This window comes from Scyliorhinus torazame, chromosome 8 (genome assembly GCF_047496885.1).
Source record: "Scyliorhinus torazame isolate Kashiwa2021f chromosome 8, sScyTor2.1, whole genome shotgun sequence".
In the NCBI taxonomy this organism is placed as follows: Eukaryota; Metazoa; Chordata; class Chondrichthyes; order Carcharhiniformes; family Scyliorhinidae; genus Scyliorhinus; species Scyliorhinus torazame.
This window is the reverse complement of record NC_092714.1, coordinates 130,707,064-130,725,050: the sequence shown is the minus strand read 5'-3', so window position 1 is coordinate 130,725,050 and position 17,987 is coordinate 130,707,064. Positions and strand designations below refer to the sequence as shown.

The 17,987-nt window shown below is 48.5% G+C and overlaps 1 protein-coding gene across 6 annotated transcripts in view; it reads right to left on the bottom strand.

Moving 5' to 3' along the window:
* Window positions 1-17,987, bottom strand: part of LOC140428111 (rho GTPase-activating protein 6) — a 1,113,012-nt gene that overhangs the window by 41,244 nt on the left and 1,053,781 nt on the right. For all 6 annotated transcript variants that reach the window (XM_072514181.1, XM_072514179.1, XM_072514180.1 and 3 more), the window contains one exon: window positions 2,275-2,372. In XM_072514181.1, coding sequence (XP_072370282.1) covers window positions 2,275-2,372 — 98 coding nt within the window. The remainder of the gene's footprint in view (window positions 1-2,274; window positions 2,373-17,987) is intronic.

Sequence of the window (17,987 nt, the reverse complement as noted above, 5' to 3'; positions counted from 1 at the left end):
GTCTCACCAAGGCTCAGTACGACTGAAGCACAACTTCTTCCCATTTAATAATAATAATAACAAGTAGGCTTCAATGAAGTTACTGTGTAAAGCCCCTAGTCGCCACATTCCTGCGCCTGTTCGGGGAGGCCAGTACGGGAATTGAACTCCTGCTGCTGGCCTTGTTATGCATTGCAAGCCAGCTGTTTAGCCCACTGTGCTAAACCAGCCTCTCCTATCAATAATAGCTTATAGTCACAAGTAGGCTTCAATGAAGTAACTGTGAAAAGCCCCTAGTCACCACATTCCAGCGCCTGTTCGGGGAGGCCGGTACGGGAATTGAACCCGCACTGCTGCCTTGTTCTGCATTAGAAGCCAGCTATTTAGCCCAGTGTGCTAAATCAACCCAACCTATGAGATAGAGTCCAACATCCTATTAGCCTTTTTGACCTGCCCTGAAGTGATTTGTGCACTTGAATCAACTGTGAATAAATCAATGATTTTGACTTCCACTTAGACTAAATTGATGGAATTCAATTAACCTCACTCAGCTGGTTGTAAAGGGTGGCGTAAGTCTGGACAATGGATATGGTTGTTAGCAAATAAATGCTCCCAACTAATTAAATTGCCATCAAATTGTCAAACTAGCTCATTGCCAACAGAATAGGAAACAAAACAAAATACCACATTCATGCAGGTTTTGGTCCCCCTCAAGGTTGGATAAATTCACGAATATTAGCCATGAGATCAAGTAATAATTAAATAACTAAGTAAACATGCCTTATGTAGAGGAACCTATTAATGAAATGCTGTCCTCACTCAAGTGGGCCATTATGTGACTCCTGTGCTGCATCTATGTGAAAGACTCTTAATTATCTTATGAAATGGCCTACCAAGCTATTTGGTTGTATCAAAAATACCATCACTGCTGCTAGGGTTGAGCAATAAATTCTGGCCTGGTCAGAGATACCCACATCCCAAGAATGAATATATCTGACGTAAAGCACCAGTACTTTACACACTGACTGGTGATTGCTGCCTTTGTTGTGCCTTCTCTTACCTAGTTTGCTGATGCCAAGTATACATAATGAGGATTAACTGAAAGCCTATTAGCCTGTTGAACCTCCTTAGCTCCAGGGAAAGCACTGCTTAATTGAAAGCTCTGGCTCTCTGATCTCTGCTGTCAACTGCACAATGTTTACTCATACATGATTAACAGGTTTCAAGTGCTTGTAGTTTCAGCTATTGATACTTTAAAGGGTCTGGCCAAGTGAGACTTTTATTGGCCTGTAGTAAAAAGGATTTTTTTTTCTAAAATAGTTCAAAGTTTTTGAATGAATAACTTATGCTAAAAATGTTTTTTTTTTTTTTTTTTTTACACACCCTACTGGCACCATAAAGCTCCTTGGTTCTATAATGTATAGTTGGTGAATGGGTATGAAAGCCCCATTGCTTGGCATTGGGAGAATGAAGGCCCTGATGGGTTGTTTTGGGCAAACCTTGGGATGGGGGGGGGGGGGGGGGGGGGGCACGAGGGGCCATGCTTTGGCATGGAGAGAATGAGGGACCATAGGGGGTGGGTTGAGGGTGTGAGATGGCATGAGAGTGTGTGGGGAGTGAGAGCTTTTCTGTTTTTGTTATAACTGGGACAATGCCCCACAGCACTGAGATGGGTCTTTCAAATAGCCTGTGGCTACTTCCAAGCTTTCCCCAGGTCAGCTCGCCTGACTGCAGCCTGCATCCTGCTCCCCCACGATGAAAATCCTGCGCTTGTGGACAGTTTTTCCTGAGGGGGGCAGGCTGAGCCAAGTATTTTACCAACTCCCACTTTCTGCTTCAAGGTTAAAATTCCAGCCTATTATCTCATTGCAGATTTGGGGACCTTGCTGTATTTCCGACATCGCAACAGTGTTTTTACTTCAAAAATTGTTTTTTTTATAAAGATTTACTCATTACTACTTTTCACCTGGCACTGTCTTGATCCTACTAACTGAAATTAATATGATTTGAGGTTTTAAAAACCAGATCACATATTTTTGATGATATTCAGATTGCATAAATAAGTGCAAAGGCATGCAGATATTTAAATTTTATCATCAAACATGATACCTCTTGAAATTTTCTAAACAATTTTTACTTTACACACTGACTGGTGATTGCTACCTTGGTTGTGCCTTCTCTTACCGAGTTTACTGATATCCTGCATGAACAGCAGAGGTCAGTAGAAAGAAATGTATGAGGTTATGGTAAAAAGCAGCAGGAGGACTTGAAAAATGCAGTGCAAGAATTACTCACGATGACTGTGATGCTTTCCTCCTCAGCAAGTAGTCAACAACATCTGGATCTGTCTCTCGCAAGCTCATCAGTACCTCATTCTGTAGCTCTGGGGGCACCTGAATAAGAATGCAAATCACAAATTCAGAATACATCTAATAATAATAATAATCTATTATTGTCACAAGTAGGCTTACATTAACACTGCAATGAAGTTACTGTGAAAAACCCCGAGTCGCCACATTCCGGCGCCTGTTCGGGTGCACAGAGGGAGAATTCAGAATGTCCAATTCACCTAACAGCAAGTCTTTCAGGACTTGGGAGAGGAAACCGGAGCATCCGGAGGAAGCCAATGCAGACACAGGGAGAATGTGCAGACTCTGCACAGGCAGGGATCCAAGCCGGGAATCAAACCTGGGACCCAGGCACTGTGAAGCAACAGTGCTACCCAATGTGCTATCGTGCTGCCAAGATTTGTGACTGTAATGTAACATGAAATGTTGCATATTTGCAACATACAAGGTATCTTGTTGGAAACAATTGTCCTTTCACTCTTTTACATGTTTGGCATGATCAAGACTCAATGCTGTCCAAGGGCAGACAAGCGGCTTGGTAACTGCTGACTTGCAAAATAGCAAGATGCATGTTTGAGCCCAGGATTGCCTATCCTCAATGAAAGAGTCACCAGGCAGATAGCAGATGGCTCCATACATGGAGAAGTTGGAATTATTGTGCTCAAAGATTCCAGTCCTGTCTCACCTGCCTCCTAGCAACTTGATCATAGTGTTGCAGGAGCAGAGGATGGAGATCAGATCATCTACATGTTCTCTTGGCCAAGGAATGCAACCTGATGTGATCAGGTGTGAAGATGGGGGAATGATATTTGGGTTCTCATGCCGAATGTCACAAAGGATAGCACCCCTTCCTCTGAGCCAGTAGCTCCGAGTTTAATTCCCACTCCAGGACATATTGACAATGGAAAGAGTGTTTGTGGCACGGTTCAATACTTGATAATCAGTCTGCTAATCCTTCCAATACTTCCCCACTATTTCCCAAAGGACAAGTAACAAAACAATCAGGCAAAATTGATCAGTGAATTGGTGGGGAGCCGGGGGTTTGGGAGGTGGATAAATTGAAGGGCATGCAGACAAGCTGGCTGGTAACTACCTTGGAGGTTTTATTAAAGTAAGGAGCTGTTAGGGAAAAATACCAACCATGTAGTGGTGTGCTCAGCTGTTGCATACATGCTCCTGAGGTTGTAGGTTCAAGTTCCACTTCAGATACTTGACTGAATAATCTAGGCTTATATCTCAGTGTAATGCTAAGGGAGTGTTGAACTATCTTAGGGGCCATCTTCCAAATGAGGTTTTAAACAAATAACCTCCAGCTGCCCTCTCAGGCGGATATTAAAGATCCCAAAAGCAGTATTTTGAAGAAGAACACAAGTTCCCCATCAGTCCTGGCCAATACTTAACCCTCAACAAACTGCAAAAGAAAACAAATCATTTATCAGGGTTGCACTATTGGTCGTAATTATTGGCTGTGAAGACCTTTGGGGTGTTCTGAAGTCATGAGAGACAAGACACAAAAGCAACTTCCTTCCAATGTCTCCCTTACTAACTAACCAAATATTCATTTGTCTCCAATACCCCTGCATACAGAAGCTGCAGCACACCCAGTTCCTGTATCCTAGCAATATGTTTATTTTGTTTGCTGAAGTTATGAAACTTGCAAACAATTGTGTTTTACCTTGTTCTAAAACTTTGAAGTCTCCAGAATCAGGGAAGCAAGCGAGTTATTTAAGTGAAAAGTTCAGATGCCTTTTATTCGGAGGAAGCCAGTGTATAAATGTTAAATTTTCACAGATCTTGCCAAGTTGTTGTGTTCCATTTTTTAAAAAAAATTTAAGAATCATTTGAATGGGGTCGGTGGGGACAAATTCTGCTCTATTTCTACAGCCTACAATTCTCCAAGTCAAAAACACATAAATCCATGAAATAGTTCGGACATTCCTTGGGAAAACTGAATGCACTGTGCTGCAACATCTCTAGACCTGAACTATACACCCACGGTAAAGAAACATGTACTTTCCAAAAAGACATCTGGCAAGCCTTTTGAGTGGATGAAAAATATTATTTTGTTATGACAATGGCATGTGATGTAATGATGCCAGTAATAGTGCATGTAGTTTAAACATTATGGCTCTTGAAAACATGCCACAAAAACTTCACAAATCCACCTGCAATTTTAACAGCGATATCAAATAGTTTAAAAGAAATGCATTAAAACCTCTGCGCAATAACAGAATGAGTTTTTAAGATGAATCTTAAAGTGCAAGTATGTCCATTTCATTGCCTGCAAGGAACAGGGAAGCTTGAGCAGACATTTCACCATGAAATTGGTGTTTCTTTGAGCGATCACAATTCTTATCAAAAGGAATCATTTGATTAGATGAAGAACAGAAATTTGCAGCATCTGACAGCTTGAAATGAACAGGTAGTTAATCTTTTTTAAAAAATATATATTTATTAAAGTTTTTAACACAATTTTTCTCCCTTACAAACAATAACCCCCCCCCCCCCCCGTAACAAAAGTGGGCAGCACGGTAGCATTGTGGATAGCACAATTGCTTCACAGCTCCAGGGTCCCAGGTTCGATTCCGGCTTGGGTCACTGCCTGTGCGGAGTCTGCACATCCTTCTCGTGTGTGCGTGGGTTTCCTCCGGGTGCTCCGGTTTCCTCCCACAGTCCAAAGATGTGCAGGTTAGGTGGATTCGCCATGCTAAATTGCCCTTAGTGTCCAAAATTGCCCTTAGTGTTGGGTGGGGCTACTGGGTTATGGGGATAGGGTGGAGGTGTTGACCTTGGGTAGGGTGCTCTTTCCAAGAGCAGGTGCAGACTCGATGGGCTGAATGGCCTCCTTCTGCACTGTAAATTCTATGTCTATGTCTATGTTAAAAGAAAAGAAACAAGAAATCGCGCGGAGCAAGATATATACATGGCAAAATAGTGTATTTACATAGCTTTGTACACTGGCTCTCTCCCGTACGTGCCAGTTTCCCCGACTCTTCATGTTATCTCTTGCTCATCCACCCCACCAGGCAGCTCCCCCTCCACCCCCCCCCCCCCCCCACCCCGCCCCCACGTTGCTGCTGCTGCTGACCGACCTTCCTCTAACGCTCCGCGAGATAGTCGAGGAACGGTTGCCACCGCCTGTAGAACCCCTGCGCAGACCCTCTCAAGGCGAACTTAATCCTCTCCAACTTTATGAACCCAGCCATATCGTTTATCCAGGCCTCCACGCTGGGGGGCTTCGCCTCCTTCCACATTAGCAAGATCCTTCGCCAGGCTACTAGGGACGCAAAGGCCAGAATACCGGCCTCTTTCGCCTCCTGCACTCCCGGTTCGTCCACTACTCCGAATATTGCTAGCCCTCAGCTTGGCTTGACCCGGACTTTCACCACCTGAGATATTGCTCCCGCCACTCCTCTCCAGAACCCCTCCAGTGCCGGGCATGACCAAAACATATGGACATGGTTCGCCGGGCTCCCTGAGCACCTTCCACATCTGTCCTCTACCCCAAAAAACATGCTCAACCTTGCCACCGTCAAGTGAGCTCTGTGAACCACCTTAAATTGTATCAGGCTGAGCCTGGCACACGAGGAGGAGGAATTAACCCTACCCAGGGCATCAGCCCACAGACCTTCCTCGATCTCCTCCCCCAGCTCCTCCTCCCATTTACTCTTCAACTCTTCTACCAGCGCTTCCCCCTCTTCTTTCATCTCCTGGTGTATTGCCGACACCTTGCCCTCCCCGACCCATGCACCCAAGATCACCCTGTCTTGAATTTCTTGTGCCGGGAGCAACGGGAATTCCCTCACCGGTCTCCTCACAAAAGCCCTCACCTGCATATATCTAAAGGCATTTCCCGGGGTAACTCGAACTTCTCCTCCAGTGCCCCTAAGCTCGCAAACGTCCAGTCAATGAACAGGTCCCCCATTCTTCTAATCCCCGCCCGATGCCAGCTCTGGAACCCCCCGTCCGTCTTCCCCGGAACAAACCGGTGGTTACCTCTGATCGGGGACCATACCAATGCTCCCATTGCGCCCCGGTGCCGTCTCCACTGGCCCCAGATCCTTAACGTTGCCGCCACCACTGGGCTCGTGGTATACTTTGTCGGCGAGAGCGGCAGCGGTGCCGTCACCAACGCCCCCAGGCTCGTTCCTTTACAGGCCGCCATCTCCATCCTCTTCCATGCCGCCCCCTCTCCCTCCATAACCCACTTGCGGATCATTGCCTCATTTGCTGCCCAGTAGTAGCTCCCTAGATTTGGCAGCGCCAACCCTCCTCGGTCCCTACTGCTTTCCAGGAACCCTCTCCTTACCCTTGGGGTCTTATTCGCTCACACAAACCCCATAATACTCCTACCTACTCTCTTAAAAAAGGACCTTGGTGATCACGATGGGGAGGCACTGAAACACAAACAGAAACCTCGGGAGGACCACCATTTTGACCGACTGTACTCTACCCGCCAGCGAGAGCAGTAACATGTCCCATCTTTTGAAGTCCCCCTCCATTTGCTCCACCAATCTCGTCAGGTTCAGTTTATGTAGGGCCCCCAACTCCTGGCTATCTGGATCCCCAGATACCGAAAGCTCCCCTCCGCCCTCCTCAGCGGTAGGTCCCCTATCCCTCTTTCCTGGTCCCCTGCCTGTAATACGAAGAGCTCACTCTTCCCTACATTGAGCTTATAGCCCGAAAACTCCCCAAACTCCCTCAGAGTCTCCTGCATGACCTCCACCATCCCCTTCATTGGGTCCGCCACATACAGCAACAGGTCATCCGCATATAGCGACACCCGATGCTCTTCTCCCCCTCGGACCACCCCCCTCCATTCATTAGACTCCCTCAATGACATGGCCAATGGTTCGATCGCCAATACGAACAGCAGAGGGGACAGTCCCTCGGTACAGTCGAAAGTATTCCGACCTCCGCCGGTTCATCACTACACTCGCCACCGGGGCTCTGTAAAGGAGCTTAACCCAACTAATAAACCCTCCCCCGAACCCAAACCTACGCAGCGCCTCCCAGAGATACTCCCACTCTACTTGGTCAAAGGCCTTCTCCGCGTCCATTGCTGCCACTATCTCCGCCTCTCCCTCCTCCGATGGCATCATCATCACGTTTAAAAGCCGCTGCACGTTTGTGTTTAATTGCCTGCCTTTTACAAATCCCGTCTGGTCTTCATGGATCACCCCCGGGACACAGTCCTCGATCCTCGTGGCCAGCACTTTTGCCAGCAACTTTGCATCCACATTGAGGAGCGAGATCGGCCTGTACGATCCACATTGCAGTGGGTCCTTGTCCCGCTTTAAGATCAAAGAAATTGTCGCTTCCGACATTGTCGGGGGCAGGGTCCCCTCCTCTCTTGCCTCATTAAAGGTCCTCACTAGTAACGGGGCCAACAGGTCCACATACTTCCTGTAGAACTCCACCGGGAACCCGTCCGGTCCTGGGGCCTTCCCCGCCTGCATACTCCCCAAACCCTTGCTCAGCTCCTCCAACCCGATTGGTGCCCCGAAGCCAGCCACCTCTTGCTCTTCCACCCTCGGGAATCTCAGTTGGTCTAGGAATTGTCTCATCCCCTCTTCCCCCGCTGGGGGCTGGGATCTGTACAGCTCCTCATAGAAGGCCTTGAATACCTCGTTTATTTTCGTCGCACTCCGAACCGTGGCTCCCCTTCCATCCTTGACTCCCCCTATTTCCCTCGCTGCCATCCTCTTACGGAGCTGGTGTGCCAGCATCTGACTAGCCTTTTCCCCATGCTCGTAGATCGCCCCCTACGCTTTCCTCCACTGTGTCTCCGCCTTCCCTGTGGTCAACAGGTCAAACTCCGTCTGGAGCCGACGTCTTTCCCCAAGTAATCCGTCCTCCGGGGCCTCTGCGTATCTCCTGTCCACTCTCAAATTCTCCCCCACTAACCTCTCTCTTTCCATGCCCTCAGTCTTCTCCCTACGAGCCCTAATGGGGCTCTCCCCTGATCACCGCCTTCAACGCCTCCCATACCACCCCCACCCGCATCTCCCCATTGTCATTGGCCTCCAAGTACCTTTCGATACACCCCCTCGCCTTCCCACACACCACCTCGTCCGCCAGCAGTCCCACATCCAGCTGCCACAGCGGGCGTGGTCCCTCTCCTCTCCCAGCGCCAGTTCCACCCAGTGCGGGGCATGGTCCGAAACGGCTATGGCCGAATACTCCGTCCCCTCCACCCTCGGGATGAGCGCCCTGCCCAGAACAAAAAAATCTATCCGGGAGTAGGCTTTGTGTACATGGGAGAAGAAAGAAAATTCCCTGGCCTGCGGCCTTGCAAACCGCCATGGGTCCACTCCCCCCATCTGATCCATAAACCCCCTGAGCACCTTGGCCGCCGCCGGCCTCTTTCCAGTCCTTTATTTGGAGCGGTCCAGTGCTGGATCCAACGTTGTATTGAAGTCCCCTCCCATTATCAGGCCTCCTATCTCCAGGTCCGGAATGCGTCCCAACATGCGCTTCATGAATCCTGCATCATCCCAGTTCAGGGCGTATACCAACACCACCTGCGTCCCTTGCAACCTACCACTCACCATTACATATCGCCCTCCATTGTCCACTACAGTAGTCTTGGCCTCAAATAACACCCGTTTTCCCACCAATATTGCCACCCCTCTATTCTTCGCATCCAGTCCCGAGTGGAATATCTGTCCTACCCATCCCTTTCTTAACCTGACCTGGTCCGCCACCTTCAGGTGTGTCTCTTGGAGCATGACCACGTCTGCCTTCAGTCCCTTTAAGTGCGCGAGCACTCGAGCCCTCTTCACCGGCCCATTCAGGCCCCTCACGTTCCACGTTATCAGCCGGATTGGAGGGGCTCTCACCCCCCCCTGCTGACTAGCCATCTCCTTTTCTGGGCCAGTCCCTGGTCCACGCCTCCCTCACCCTCCAGTCCCCCAGACGGGGGACCCCCGTCCTGACCACCTCTTCTATGTCCCATTCCATTTCGGCCAGTGCAGCAGCAACCCATTTGCCCCCCCACTTCCCTCCCCGCGAGACCCCTGTCTAGCTTTTTTGCTCCCCCCATGTCACTCCCGTAAGTCAGCTGACACCTGCTGACCCTGGCTACCCCCGCTATCCCATTGACCTCCCCGTGTGGGAGTTCCCCCTCCCACCTTTCTTCCTGCGCGCAGGAAAAACACGAAACCCCGCGCTTTCCAAAGCCCGCTACGCCCCCTCTGGCGCAGCTCCTGTCGCGGCCTTGTCTCTCACCCCCAGCCTATGTAATATTTCCTGCGCGTGATTGTGATTGACCCCCTATATACAACAACCATCACACATCAAACCTCAAATATCCCCCCCACCCTCACAAACCCTCAGTTAGAGTCCAACTTTTTGGTTTGTATAAATGTCCACGCCTCTTCAGGCGTTTCAAAATAGTAGTGTTGGCCCTTGTATGTGACCCACAGTCGCGCTGGCTGTAGCATTCCGAATTTCACTTCTTTCCGGTGAAACCCGCTCTCCGCTTTGCAACCTCCGTGCTCCAGTCCGGGTATATTCGGATCTCTGCATTGTCCCACTTACTGCTCCGCTCCTTCTTGGCCCATTTCAGGACCCACTCTCTGTCCGTGAACCGGTGGAACCTCACCACCATCGCCCTTAGCGGCTCATTTGCCCGGGGCCTCCTCGCCAGCACCCGGTGTGCGCCGTCCAACTCCAGCGGCCTCGAAGGGGCCTCCTTGCCCATCATCGCCCCGAGCATCGCGCTCGCGTATGCCCCGGCATCAGCCCCCTCCGCTCCTTCAGGGAGACCCAGGATCCGCAGATTCTTTCTCCTCGACCTGTTCTCCAGGTCTTCGAGTCTTCCCGCCCACCTCCTGTTTAGCGCCTCGTTCTGCTCCACTCTCACCGCCAGGCCCGAGATCTCGTCCTCGTTCTGACCAACTCTTTTTTGTACCTCCTGGATCTGAACCTCGTGGGCCTGCTGGGTGATCCCTAGTCCTTCGATTGCCGAAAGCATAGGCGCCAGCATTTCCTTACACATCTCCTCGCGCTGCTCCTCGAAGCAGTGCTTGATAAACTCCTGCAGCTCCACTGTGTCTCTGGCCGCCGCCATTTTGTCTTTTTTCCCCGGTTTTTCCCGTTGCTCCAATGCCACCTTTGTGGCCGTTACGCTTCGAGTCCGTTTCATACAGGTTGGAGGGGGACCTCCCTCTTACCTTCCCCACGGGATAGTATCAAAAAAAGTTCCGTTGGGGCTCTTCTAGCGAGCCCGAAAGTCCGTGGTAGCGGGAGCTGCCGAATCGTGTGGCTCAGCTCCGCATAGCCGCAACCGGAAGTCTAGTTTATCTTTTGACAAAGGGTCATCTGGACTCGAAACGTTAGCTCTTTTCTCTCCCTACAGATGCTGCCAGACCTGCTGAGATTTTCCAGCATTTTCTCTTTTGGTTTCAGATTCCAGCATCCACAGTAATTTGCTTTTATTTTACCTAGTTTATCTTCATGGAGAGCTCAGAAAACATTGAATAAGAGGACCAAAAAGGGAGGGTACAAGAACATAGAAAATTTCATTTCTGTAGCGCCTTTTATATAATAAAACATCTCAAGCTGCCTAACAAGGATGTCATCAACAAATGTGTTGGCACTAAGCCACAAGAAATTTCAGGATAATTGACCAATTGATCAAAGAAATAGATTTTAAGGAGCATCTTAAAGGAAATGAGGTTCGACGAGGGCATTCCAAAATCTTCAGTTCAGGCAGCTAAAAGTCCTCAAAAGTGGGATGATTAAAATGGAGTGAAAAATGTCCAAACCATAATAATAATAATAATCTATTATTGTCACAAGTAGGCTTACATTAACACTGCAATGAAGTTACTGTGAAAATACCTGAGTCACCACACTGCGGTGCTTGTTCGGGTACACTGAGGGAGAATTCAGAATGTCCAATTTACTTAGGGATATGTGGGAGGAAACCCACACAGACTCGGGGAGAACATGCACACTCCACTCAGACAGTGACCCAAGCTGGGAATCGAACCTGGGACCCTGGTACTGTGAAGCAACAGTGCTAACCACTGTGCTGCCTGGTGTGTTATGTACTCTGGGGTAACACAGGCTGCAACTCGATACAGCTTTGACCAAAAGGTACTCCAGACTTTGAACTAAGTTCAATGTGATTTATTGAACCATTAGCACAGTTCTCTAGGAGTTCGACTCTCCTACTAATCTTGCTACAGTAACTCAGTCTAACTAACCATTCTTCTCTAAGCCATGTGGTGGGTGTGATGCTTCTGATCTGCCCCTGACCTACTTTCTTAAGTGGCGCCTGTGGAAAGAGACAGAGCATGTGTGCCTTGTCCTTATATTTGGGCTGTGTAATGCGCCCTTGTGGTAGTGTCACCTCTGGGTGTCTTGACTGCCCATTGGTCGTGTCCTATTCTATGTGTTCATTAGCTGTATGTCTGCATGTCATGACGTCTCTGGTGCTCCCTCTGTTTACTTAGTCGTTGTGTATTTACATTAACCCTTGTGTATTTATAGTGATGCAAATCACCACATCCCCCTTTTTTCGTGTCACATATTTTCTGTACAGTGTTAAAGAAATATTGAACAAAAACAGGTAAATAAGTGATGACATGTACAAGTTATTGTGACTGTGATAACTATACAGGATCAAAGAATAGTTATGATGACATTGAGGATTATACAATACCAAATAGTAGTTATGATGACGTTGAGGATTTTACAATACCAAATAATATTTATGAGTCCAAAGTTCATGAATTTACACGGTCGAGTGGCTTTCTTGTGCTGTTATGGAAGTGACGATGTTGATGTTGTCATTCCCTTGTGAACACCGTCAGTGTCCTGGTGTTTACGTAACCAATAAGTCATCAGGAGGTGTTCAAATGGTCAAATCACTTCATTGTCTGAGGTGGACTCTTTTCTTTTTTGCTTGTGGTAGCAGTTCTTGATGACATCTTTCCTGAAAGCTGGTTTGCTTGTCCATAGTGGAGCAAACGTGAATTGGTCAGATGCGTTGACATGCCATGGTATGTTTGCACTCTCGCCATTGTTCTGAGCTGAGCAGTAACATTGTCCTTCATGGGCAGAGTTGTACCATGTCGTACCAGTTGTTGTTCTATTGTTGTTGTCATTATTGTTATTGACGTGCTTGTTGTTGTGTTTGTTGCCTCTGGTACGCTTCTTGTTGTTTTCTTTGTTGTTGTTTTTGTAGGTTTTGTTGTGTTTGTTGCACTCAATGACCCCACCGAGTGGAGAATTTGAGTCCTTCACAAAGTTACTTGTGTCAGTGTCCTTTGTGGCATCTGCTGTTTCATTAAGCATGCCATCTCTGATTCCTCGGCGCTCCCCGTCTGGAGTCATGTCCGGTTCACTTGAATCATCTTTGGCTTGTCGATGCTCCCCATATGGAGCTCTTTCTGGTTCACCTGAATCACCTTTGGTTTCTTGATGCTCCCCATCTGGTGTCATTTCAGGTTCTTGTGGCGAGGCTCGAGTAGATGAGGTTTGAATTAACATGGTGTCACTGGAGTCACTAGTAGCCTCACTTTGATTGTAGAGTGCCTCTGTACATACTAGCTGAGATCTGTCAGTCTCGCTGAGATGTCGCACATCTTGCATGGGAATTGTGAAGCCTTTGTCACTTGTCGCACATACAGTGGGCAGACCATCAGTGTCTTCTTGTCGGGGAGATGAGCTGGGTAGACTGTCAGAGTTTTCTTCTGGTGGCTAAAATAACCTGGGTAGACTGTCATAGTCTTTTTGCTGTTCACGTGAGCGTGGTAGACTGTCATAGTCATCTTGCTGTGCACTTGAGCGTGGCAGACTTGCATCGTCTGCTGCTGGTTGCTCAGATAAGGTTGCTAGACCTTCATGGTCTTGTTCTTGCAAGGACTGCGCTCTGGAGTCTTGCGTTGCTCCCATCGTGGAGTCTGTCAGCGAGCTTGCTGTGGAGGCTTGTACCGCTCTCTGTGTGGAGTCTGGCATCGTTCCCTGTGTGGAGTCATGCAGTGGTCTCGCTGTGGAGTCGATCTGTGTGCTCTCAACGGAGTCGTGCAGTGGTCTCACTGTGGAGTCTTTCTGTGTTCTGTGTGGAGACGTGCAGTGGTCTCGCTGTGGAATCTGTCATCGCTTTCTGTGCGAAGTTGGTGACTCTTCGTGGTGCGTGGACCACTCTCTTGGTGTCAGGCCGATCTCTGTGGGCTTGTACTGCTCTCTGTCTCTTGGCGTCAGGCTGCAGCAGAATCCTGTACTCATGGGTCAGGGTGTCGTCTATGCTGGGCGGAGGATCCTCAAATCCGAAAAACTCGTCCATGACTGTGAAGGATGCTTCAATGTACAACATATCTCTTTGCGGTTCGGATTTTGTACTGAGGTTGCCACATCCAATGATGAAATCTTGTCTGAGTCGTAGTCTTCAATGACTAAATCATCTCTTAGGGCGGTGCTAACTGCTTGTGGCAGGGTTCTGCGGAGGTTACTTTCAGCTACTGGTCGAAGTTCAGGCATTATGCGGTCATTCCAGGTGAAAGAATTGTGTTTTCTGGCTTTAAAATGTTTTTTCACTATTTTCGGACAGTTCCCCTTTAAGTGGGCGTGGTCCGGGGCCTCTGACGTCATGACGCTTGTGACGTAGAGCGTAGGAATGGATTGCACATGCGCAGATCGCTTTTCCTTCACTGTGCGCTCTTTTCGCAACTGCTCATGCACGGCTTCTCACGCATGCGCAACACAATGTTTCGCCGGTTCGCATCTTCTCGGGAACTGCGCATGTGCGGCTCCTTGCACAAGATGGCTGCCAATCAAAATTGCTGTTTGCTTCTGTTGCAAGCCTACCTTTGCCTCGTGGCGAGTATAGGCGCCAGTTTTACCGATTTCTGTTATGTTCACCTCGCAGTAGTTTTCAAACTTGGCCAGGACTGTCTGGAAGTCTCTCTTGTCCTGCCCTTTGGAGTACTTGAAGGAGTTGAAGATTTCTGTTGCACTTTCACCCGCAATGGTGAGTAGAAGATCTGTCTTCTCAGCATCGGCCACGGCATCTAGGTCGGATGCTATCATATAAATCTCAAATCTCTGCTTGAATGCACGCCAGTTGGCACTGAGATTGCCGTGGTACCTGAGCTGCGGAGGAACTGGAATCTCGATCATCTTGCCTGGGTGCTGTTGCTGGTAGTCACGGATCTTGCCGAGTTGAACTATATAGATTCAACAGACACTACTGGTACCATGTTGTGTTATGTACTCTGGGATAACACAGGCTGCAACTCGATGCAGCTTTGACCAAAAGATACTCCAGACTTTGAAGTAAGTTCAATGTGATTTATTGAACCATTAGCACAGTTCTCTAGGAGTTCGACTCTCCTACTAATCTTGCTACAGTAACTCATTCTAACTAACCATTCTTCTCTAAGCCATGTGGTGGGTGTGATGCTTCTGATGTGCCCCTGTCCCACTCTCTTAAGTGGCGCCTGTGGAAAGAGACAGAGCATGTGTGCCTTGTCCTTATATTTGGGCTGTGTAATGCGCCCTTGTGGTAGTGTCACCTCTGGGTGTCTTGACTGCCCATTGTTCATGTCCTATTCTAGGTGTTCATTAGCTGTATGTCTGTATGTCATGACGTCTCTAGTGCTCCCTCTAATGTTTACTTAGTCGTAATGTATTTACATTAACCCCCTGTGTATTTACAGTGATGCGTATCACCACACTGCCGTGCCGCCCAACTACAGAAACGGAGTAGTCAAGGAGGCTTGCAGGGCTTTAGGAGGCTCCTGACATAGGGGCAAGGTCATGCAAGGATTTGAAAACAAGTATTAGAATTTTATAACTGAAGCATTATCCGACCTGAAGCCTATGTAGTTCAGCAATCACAGGGTAGATGGATGAAGAGAACTTAGTGCAATTCAAAATATGGGCAGCAGAGTATTGAATGGACACAAGTGACTAGAGGGTGGAAGGTAGGAGGCCAGACAGGACAGCATGGAATCAGTCATGTTTAGGGGGTTTCAACAGCATTTGAGCTGTGGCAAGGGTGGATTCAGGTGATAGTACAGAGGTGGAAGTAGGCAGTCTTGGTGATGGAGTAGGAATGTGATCACAAACCCGTCTCAGGGTCAAAAGCAATATCAAGGTTGTGAATAGTCTGGCTCAGTTGCCCGACAGAGAAGAGAGTTTGTGACCGTGTCCAAAGTCAATGGCCAGGGTCTTTTTGATGTTTTGTTGGTGCAATTTACTGCTCATCCATTACTGGATATTGGACAAGTAGCTTGACAAATCAAAGGAAACAGATGGGCCCAGAGAGCTGTGGTCAGATAGAGCTGACTGTCATCAGTGTACAAGTGGAACCTGATAGGAGATTAGAAAACACTGAAAATACTTGGGTCAGGCCCTTGGCCTCGGAAGGGACCCGACCTGGGAAGCGATTCCAGCCCCCGGAGTGCTCGATCCCGGTCCAACCTGGCCCCCGACCACAAGACATAGCCCGACCTGACCTGGAGAGGCCCGCCCATCACCCTGACTTACCGGCAGATGCAGGAAAGGAGGAGAATCCATCTGAGTCTCCTCAGCATACTCCTGGTATACGTCCAAGCGATCAAAAATAAGCTGGATGAACTTAACGCTAGACTTACATCTCAGAGGGGAAGTAAGAGATTGCTGTGTGCTCTGTTTCGCGGAGACATGGCTCACCCCTGCCTCACCAGACTGTGCTATACAATGTGACAGCTTCTCAATACACCGGATGGACTGCATGCGTCATCGGGCAAAGCGAAGGGTGGAGGGGTTTACCTCATCATCAATTCCTCCTGGTGCTCGGACATGGCGACCTGGCAAATTACTGCTCCCCGAATCTGGAATACATGACTATAAAGTGCCGCCTGTACGACCTTCCATGGGAGTTCCACTGCTGCCATTATCACAGCGCTCTACATTCCACCCCAGGTGGAAGTGAAGAAGGCGCTTGATGCATAGTACACCACTATAAATAACAATGAAACAGAACACCCGGAGGCCTTGTTCATCGTGTCCGGGGACTTCAACCAGGTCAACCTCAAGAGTGTACTGCCAAAATTCCACCAACACATCTCCTGTCCCACCAGAGATGCCAACACTCTCGACCACTGCTACATAAACATCAAGGGCGCTACCGATTCAAACCTCGACCGCACTTCGGTAAATCGGACCATAAGACGGTGCTCCTTCTCCCAGCATACAAGCAAAAATTTAAGCGGGAGAATCCGGTTAAGAAGGTCGTGCAATGCTGGTCCGAGGCAACAGGAGAGCTCCTACTTGACTGCTTGGAATCAGTGGACTGGTCTGTGTTCAAGAACTCTCCAACCTAAACAAGTATGCCACCACCGTCACAGACTTCACCAGCAAGTGTGTAGAAGATTGCGTGCCAAAGAATGTAGTACGTATGTTCCCCAACCGGAAATCATGGATTAATCGGGAGATTCACTCCCTACTGAAGGCCAAGTCTGAGGCGTTTCAAGACAGGCGACCCTGACCTATACAACAAATCCAGGTATGACCTCTGCAAAAGCATCAGGGATGCCATGAGACAAAACCGTATTGAGCTAATAATAATAATAATAATCTTTTATTGTCACAAGTAGGCTTACATTAACACTGCAATGAAGTTACTGTGAGAAGCCCCTGCTCGCCACATTCCGGCGCCTGTTCGGTACACGGAGGGGGAATTCAGAATTCTCAGCTGGTACGGGAATTGAATCCGCACTGCTGGCCTTGTTCTGCATCACAAACCAGCTATCTAGCCCACTGAGCTAAACCAGCTCAGAGTCACAGACTCTCGGCGGTTGCGACAAGGCTTATTAAACAACATAACGGGCTACAAAGAAAATCGGAGTAGAATCTCTGGCAGCAGCACACCCTTCCCCAATTAGCTCAATACATCTATGCTCGGTTCGAGCAGGAAACCATTGCCAACTGCCCTACCAGCCTCAGACATCCATGCCTACTATCACAGCTTATGAAGTCAGATCAGCGTTCTTGAAAGTGAACCCTCGGAAAGCAATGGGTCCTGACAGAGTCCCTGGTCGTACACTCATATCCTACGCTGACCAACTGGCGGGTGTGTTCGCGGACATCTTCAACCTCTCCCTACTCTGTTCCGAGGTTCCTACCTGCTTCAAGAAGACCACCAGCATACCGGTGCCAAAGAAAAACCAGGCAACATGTCTCAATGACTATCATCCGGTGGCTTGATATCTATCATTATGAAGTGCTTTGAGAGGTTGGTCATGAGACACATCAACTACTTACTCCCAGAATGCCATGATCCATTGCAATTTGCATACAATCACAACCTGTCCACAGCAGACTCCATCTCTCTGGCCCTACACTCATCCCTGGAGCATCTTGACAACATGGACTCCTATGTCAGACATCTATTCATTGACTACAGCTCTGCCTTCTACACCATAATCTCAGCCAAGTTCATATCAAAGCTCCAAAACCTAGGACTTGTCTCCTCTCTCTGCAACTGGAACCTCAATTGCCTGGCCCATAGACCACAATCAGTAAGGATAAATAACAACACCCTCTCCATGATATTCCTCAATACTGGGGCCCCGCAAGGCTGCATACTTAGCCCCTACTTTACGGCCTATATGCACGACTGTGGGGCAAAAGTTGGCTCCAACTCTATCTACACGTTTGCTG